Source organism: Parus major, chromosome 1A (genome assembly GCF_001522545.3).
Source record: "Parus major isolate Abel chromosome 1A, Parus_major1.1, whole genome shotgun sequence".
Lineage (NCBI taxonomy): Eukaryota > Metazoa > Chordata > Aves > Passeriformes > Paridae > Parus > Parus major.
In genome coordinates, this window is record NC_031773.1 from 31,211,098 (window position 1) to 31,218,555 (window position 7,458).

General features: G+C 45.2%; 1 protein-coding gene across 1 annotated transcript; it reads right to left on the reverse strand.

Moving 5' to 3' along the window:
• Positions 1–251: 251 nt before the first annotated feature.
• On the reverse strand, positions 252–6,405 carry AVPR1A (arginine vasopressin receptor 1A). Its single transcript, XM_015629541.3, has 2 exons — positions 5,263–6,405; positions 252–3,455 (listed from the first exon to the last, which is right to left on the reverse strand). Exons 1-2 carry the CDS (start codon positions 6,269–6,271, stop codon positions 3,172–3,174), a joined length of 1,293 nt encoding a protein of 430 aa, XP_015485027.1. The 5' UTR covers positions 6,272–6,405; the 3' UTR covers positions 252–3,171.
• Positions 6,406–7,458: the final 1,053 nt, after the last annotated feature.

Sequence of the window (7,458 nt, forward strand, 5' to 3'; positions counted from 1 at the left end):
TAAATTTTGGTCTTGATATGGTAATACAGGGGAAATAAACCAAACTTTTTTGGGTTGTTTTTTGGTTTTTCTTTCCTGAGCCTATGTTTGCCTTCAAATTTAAAATTAAATTAATGAAAAGACAATTTTGCCAACTTAGTTTCTTATGTAAATGAACAGAATCCTTTCCATCTTCTGTATCATCCCTACTTTTGCCATCTAATTGATTTTAAAATGCTTGAATTCTAAAAACACCACTACAAACAACAGAGTACAGGCTCATCCATTCATGCTTTATGTTAGAAGTATTTTAAACAAAAATAACAAAATAACCCCTTTAGAACATGAGTAAGTGCTCAGTTATGTTTTAGCAACACCAGCAGCATTTAATGGAAAGCTGATTGCACATTCCTTCTTTGCTTGTGTCTTTCATGCACTATGTATAATAGAAAAACATTTTAGTTTTCTTTGCTTCTTAAAGCTTTTCATGGACACAACTTATTAAAGGAAGACATTTTGAATTTTGTAAAATCTATTTAGCATTATGAAATACATTTCTGGCCCTCCAAAAGCAAAAAACCCAAAATGCTTCTGATCAAACAAATATGCAGGTTTATTAGAGCAAGTTTCCATATTTTAAACTTGCAGTGGCTTCACAATTTTTTTTTTGTTTCCTTCTGATTCCATTAGGGCACCCTCATGATAACCCAAAGTAGCTTTTAAAAAAGTATCTCCACAGATGAACAATTAAAAAATATTGGCTGTATCTTCATTACATTACAATTATGTGAAAAAAACAGTATTTACAAAAATGTCTGTAAACCAAATATTGATAAATTGTGTTGCCAGTTTAATTACAGAAACTACAGGACACTCACAAGGGAAATTTATGCTGACAAGCCCCAAGTGTAAGCCTAGATTTTGTAATGTATTTGAAAAAAACCTAAATTTATACTTTGTGTCTGTTTGCTTTAATAAATATACTGGTCATTACCCAGTTCATTTTTATTATCAACAATATTCTACACACATTTTTTCATTATCTTTTCTGTTTGAATGTAAAGTGTAATAGAAAAACCATTCAATTATGCAAACATGAAAATTCTGTTAGTACAGCTAATTGGTTTTTAATACAGATTTCATGTACAAAGAAAGTCATAGCACAAAGAGAAAACTAGGCAAAGGATAGTGTACTTAATTTAAAATGCAGTTTCAGTAACTGTGAATTACCTACTTGAACAATATATACAGTACACATCATGTACACAAATACACACACAACATCACTGCATGCATTTTTTTTTTACTAAAATATAGCTTCAGGTTCACAAACCTTCGTCCAGAGTTGGTGAGAGCTGTAGTCACATTTGTATATTAAAGGTGGTCGAAAAGACAGTCTGTTAAATATAAGCAGTTCCACCACACTTTCCTCTGGGTTCTAGTGCTTTGAACAACAGCAAACACAAGGAAAGAGAATGGACCCAGGATTTTCTATAGTGACAAAATATTTTTCTTTTAGGTATAATATTCCCTATTCTTTGCCCAAAATAATCTATGAGGAACATCTGGAGTGGTTTAAGATGATCTTATTCTGCACCTAACTATTAATTTCTGCTACCACTATTGAGGCAGGCATGGGCATCCTCCTCAGTGACAGCCACATCTCCTCAATCAGTTAGAAAAGCAATCTTGTTTGTTAGGTTTTGGTGAGAAGGAAAGAAACCTGCTGCTGAGCTTCCTTCTTTGCATGCAAGTTATGAGCCACACTCGTGTCCCACTGCTCCAGCTGGGACCGTGTCCTGCAGGGGGCTGGGGGAGTGCCTGGATTTCAGGATCCGACAAGCTCAGGAAAACAGAGCAGACCGGTAGTTGTACTTCTCAAAGAGATTCTGAAGACTTAAAAGCTCAGAAAAACTTACTCAAGGAGCTTCAAAAGCCTACCTCAATAGAAGAGATAGGCTGCAAGGAAAGATGTAATAGGATTGTTTACCATGTAAATGAACTACTCAACTTAGCATGCATTGTATTGAAAACAAACACACCTTGAGTGCTTTGTAATTAGCAAATGTGTTCTGATGACTTTTTATTGCCATTTAGTGACAATTTTTAAGACTATATTGTCATGAGCTGTCAATATAAATAATAATAAAAAAAGACAAGCCAACAACACTGACAATTTCTGTATGTTCCCAGAAGACTTGCAAGTTTCATTCTCACATCTGTTTCTTGAAATATACTGGTTCTACAGCTCTTACCAAGTGACTACACACTCCTGAGCTCATGAGGCTATTGGCTTGACCACCAGTGTAGCTTGATCCCAGATGTCTTAGTAAATTAAAAAATAAAGGATAGCATTCCTACCAATAAAGCAAGTAGTTCTGGTATTCATTATGAGTTTTCTTGGTGTAGCTGTTTGCAACGGTGCTGAGCTAGTCATAGCATATCATACTTACTTATCAATATATTTTAAAAAGTAGTTTAAAAAATGAAAGTGGGTGCAACAACACACACACAAACACACACAAATATGCTGTAAAATTTCCATCAACATGAAGGGAAGAGAAAATGTCACCCTAAAAATGAAACCCCACGATACACATACAGACATCGACAGCACTAAAAGCTTTACCTTCACAAGGGCTGTTAAATCTCAGTGTCTGAGAACTGCTAGACCTTTACAAGATAAAGCGTCATGAGCAACTGAATTCCAGAAACTCAGAGTCTGTCTAAGCCCATTCCTTACCTGGACAGCCAAGACTTTTTCCCCACTCCTTTTTTTTAATGTTTGAGACTAAACTTGACTTCATCAGACAATCATGAGAAGTCTTAGGCATTAACACTAGAGAGTGGAGTTACTGCAAGAGATGACAACTCCATTACTTTTGCTGTTTTAAACAGCAAGCAAACAATGCACTTAGTATTTTAGAAACAGACAAAAAATTAAAATAAATTCTATTTTAAAAAATAATTGCTTTATTGTTGTCACACCTTCCTGATCAGTTGCCCAACTTTCAGAAAATAATTTACATTCTGCAGCATAGCTTATCAAGCAAGGTGGCACTTTTTGTCTCGGGGCCATCTTAGTCATTCCTTGGTACCATAATGGTGCCCTGTCCTGGCATAAAGTGCCATGCCACAACCTTCCCAAACACCGTGACAGGACTGCAAGCCCTGCCTGCCCTGAGGCCTGTCTCACGTTGGAATGGGGATGAAGCTGGTCGATTTGGAGTGGGGCATCTCTCTCCATGTGTTTAGGCTGTGGGTTGGGCTTCTGTTGTTGGTGAAAGAAGTCTGTCGCCTGCTATTGCTGTTTGAATCTTCTTTACTCAGCGTTAGCTTTATTTTTTGGCAGCAAGGGAAGCTCTGTAGGCAGTCTTGGAGGAGGTGCCCACTGAAAAACATGTAGATCCACGGGTTACAGCAACTGTTCAGGCTGGCCAGCAGAGCCGTAACAGTAGTCGCAGTGTTTTCAGAATCTGGGGAGGGGGGGGAGAAAGCTATTTAATCATCAAAAGAACTTGTGCACCATTCAGTCAACTGCTTCATTAACCATTGGATTTATTTTCCTGAATATTCTAGTTCTAAATGTTGAGCCGCAGCATTTGAAACAAATAATGAGAACATAATCAGTACAGGTCTCATTTATGTAAGGCTGCCATTGAAGTCAACAGGGATTTTTCTGAACAGACTTCAAAAAGCTGTGACAGAATAAGTTATGGGGTAATCCATCCAAAATAATGATTTAGTCACATTTCCACTGATGTGTATCCATGTGTTGATAAGCTCCTGTTTAAATACTGAAAAGTTTTTTGCAGACTCTGGGAGACAATGGTAACATTTCCACTACTTTCAATAACAGTGAATTTTGCTCTATATATTTACATGCTGAAAAGTATTAAATGCTCAACTAACTACGGGATTGTCCATCAAATCTGGATTGTGGACTTCGAACAAATTTTACTTAAGGGAGAAAATGGAACTTAAGACTATGGTAGGAAAAAATGATGATGTTCTACCTTCAATAACTAGTCAATAGATCAAATACTTTAAATGTGCATTTGGTCTAATCAATTAGTGACTTTTCTTATTATTTTTCAGTATTATTCAATATTATAAATACTGAATCTCCAAAAAAGTGTAATTAAGGTGTTATGCAGTTATTCATAGTATGTTATTCAAACAAACACAGTATGTTATTCAAACACAGTATGTTATTCAAACAAACCTATCAAATATCCATCTGTTCAATTATATTTAATTTCCTTTGAAGTAAAAAAATAAACCTATTTGTTTACTGCAAACCTTTATTACTTTATGGAAATCTGCATTATAGGCTTGACTTTAGTCCCGTATTAGAGGCAATCAGCACTCTCACTACAGTAAGTGAGAATTTAGGGAAATTTTTTTAAAAATCAAGAAATTATGAATTGCAACCATTTGATTTGCTGCTCTCTCATTATGAGGAAACAGAATATACGTCACTATGCTGCCTGCCATTACCTATGTAATAGCTTTTAAACTCACCAGTTTTTTTCAGCCATATTTAACAGAGGGACAGATAATCTCCAAAGTCTGAATTGTCACTGATTCATGAAAACCGGTGACTTGACTGATGGAGCTACTCAGAGGTGACTGTCTTGCTGAGAGGAAGGGTTCAAGGTGTGCTCAACTCTATTATTTGCAGATAGAGGAAAGAAGACGTACTAAGTTCCCAATTCATGTAACTGCTCCGACATGTGTGTGTGCATGCTTCTCAACAATACTAAATATTTCTAAAGTTTTCTTATCGGCAGCTTTAAACGGACGAAAGCGCTGCTGGTTCAAATTACGGCAGCAAATACTCCGGTTTCCATCCGCTCGTTTTGCTCGGAGCGAGAAGGCTGCGGCTGCTGCTCCTGTCCGGAGGCACAGCTGCGGCCAGCTCCGGCTGCTCCCGGACAGGCGGAGCCGAGCGCCGCCGCCGCCGCTCTCGGGACCACCAGCTCCGGGGCCACCGGCTCCGGGACCACCGGCTCCGGGACTACGAGTGGTGCCGGCGGGGCGGCCCCGAGGGCGGCGACTGCCCAGGGCTGTCTCTTCTCCCCTACAAGGGCGCTCAGCCGCTGTTCCCCGGCAGGAGCGGGACCGGTCCGGGGCCGGGAGTGCGCGCCTCGGTCCCGCTCACCGCTTCCGCGCCCCGTTTCCCCCACGCTCGGCTCAGCGCTGCGCAGCGCCCCGGGACAGCCGGCTGCCCCCACAACGCCAGCGGGGCGGCCGCTGGGGACAAGCGGCGGCGTCACCTACCGACCCAGGGGAAGCGCTGGTCCCAGACGGACCACATCTGGATGGTGAAGAAGGGCGCCCAGCAAACGACGTACACCGAGACGATGACGAAGGTCATCTTGACGGTGCGGATCTTGGCCCGGGAGATGGTTTTGACGTTGCTGACACAAGGGGCGAGCAGCAGCCCCCGTCGCGGGCCAGCATCATCACCTGCCCGCCGCCCGGCAGCCGCTGCCGCCGCCTCCCCCGGGCGCGTCTTGCCCCGGACATTGCGCCAGATGCGGTAGCAGATGAAGCCGTAGCAGATGATGAGGATGAGGACGGGCGCGATGAAGATGCCGCCGGTGATCCAAGTGATGTAGGCGCGGGGCCCCCAGGGCATGATGAAGTGCGCCCAGCAGTCGTAGACCTGCGAGCCGCGCTCCACTTCGCTGAGGGAGAAGATGAAGTACTGCGGGGTGCTGAGCAGCAGGCTGAGCGCCCAGGCAGCCGCTATCATCCCGTACGAGCGCTTGGTGGGCTGCTGCAGCGTCTTCAGCGGGTGGCACACGGCGATGTAGCGGTCGGCGGTCATGGCCACCAGCATGTACGCCGAGGCGAACATGCCGAAAACCTGCAGGTGCTTGACGACGCGGCAGAGCCCGTCGGGGCCGTGGAAGCGGTGGGTCACCTCCCAGCAAAGCTGGGGCAGCACCTGGAAGAAGGCCACCACCAGGTCGGCCAGGCTGAGGTGGCGGATGAAGAGGTGCATGCGGGACGCCTTGCGCGGTGTGCGCCGCAGGGCCAGCAGCACGCTGCCGTTCCCCACCACCGCCACCGCGAAGGTGACGGCCAGCACCGCGATCTCCAGCTTCGCCAGCTCCTCGTCCCGCCCGAAGGGGTCCCAGCCGCCCAGGCTGCCGTTCGGAGACCCCGACCACGCCTCGGGACTGGGGCTGCTGCCGCCGCCGGGCTCCGCCGCCCGCCACCGGCTGCCATTCCCGGGAGAGGGCACAGCCCGGGGCGAGCCGGAGCCGCCGGCGAGGCGCATGGAGGGGGCTGCGCGGTGGGGCCCGGCCCCCGCACGTCCTCTCGCCCGCCTTTCCCCCTCCGGTGGCTCGGAGAGCCGGGCCAGGTGCCTTTATCCCCCGCGGCCGCGGGAGGCGAGGCGAGGCGCGGGGGAGCTCCCGCGGCAGTGGCTGCCCAGCTCCTGACGCCAGCCCCCTCCTTCCCCCGGCACCGCCGCCCGCTCGCCCCGCCACGGGACCCGGGCCGCTCCGCCCCGAAAGCGCTGAGCCCAGGGAACGGGGACCCACAGCCCTCGCCGGCCCCCGGAGCCCCCGGGCTGGGCAGCTGGAAGGGCTGCTCGCCGGAACCGTGCCCCCGGAGAGCTCCTTCACAGTCAGGTAAAGCAGCGCTTAAATAATTGCGAATAAAACTGTCCTAGTCGTGCAGAGCAAATGGAGGTCTGTCAGCATCAGCCTGCGCACCCCGATCTGGCTTCTAGCCAAGGCAAAGTGACTTGGAGGTAAGAGGTGCTGGTTTGGTCCTGAGAGAGCCCACCGGAGCCTTTGGCATTTCACTGTCATGCTGGGATCAGCCCCAGAGAAATAAATTATTAGAAACAATAGCGCAGAATTTCAAAACAACCTAATGTTTCTGAAGGTTTCGGAGCTTCATCTCAGACAGCAAATGTCATCCAAGCCTTATCGTAGGTCTAAACCACACGTTTCTGCAAGTACAAGCAAAATCTTCACATTTACTTGAGAGTTTCTGGCAGTGGGCCATTAAATTTCTTTTTTTAAACATGGTTTAGATGAAGAATTTTCCTGCTCTTGGTAGAATGAATGGACTTGATGAAAATTTTGATCCCATTGTCACATGTCAATTGTATCCTGATTTCACTGGAACCTGAATTTGACCCTTCATTTAGAAACTCCTTCCTTCAGCCAAACAAAAACTCATAAGATCACAACAAAGAAATACTGTGCTAGATACCAGCCTTACTGTGTTTTTAATAAAACTGCCTAGGTCTCCACGTAGGTGATTACAGTTAAATTCAGTTACAAAATAATACATGATTTTACAGGAAGAAAAAAGAATGGGGAAGAATGAAAGATTAAATCTTACTTCTTAAATTAAAAAGATGTGTCCTAAATTTTTGACTCCAGAAGAGTTTTAAAGTTTAAAATACAAGATGATAGGTGTCTGAATATCTTAGCATTGTGCAAGGCTTTA

Excerpts from the sequence above, each read along its gene's own strand:
- AVPR1A (XM_015629541.3), bottom strand. The coding sequence starts at position 6,271 with ATGCGCCTCGCCGGCGGCTCCGGCTCGCCCCGGGCTGTGCCCTCTCCC. Across the intron at positions 3,456-5,262 it reads CCAGCGCTTCCCCTGGGTCG|ATTCTGAAAACACTGCGACT; the intron begins GTAGGTGACGCC and ends CCCCCTCCCCAG.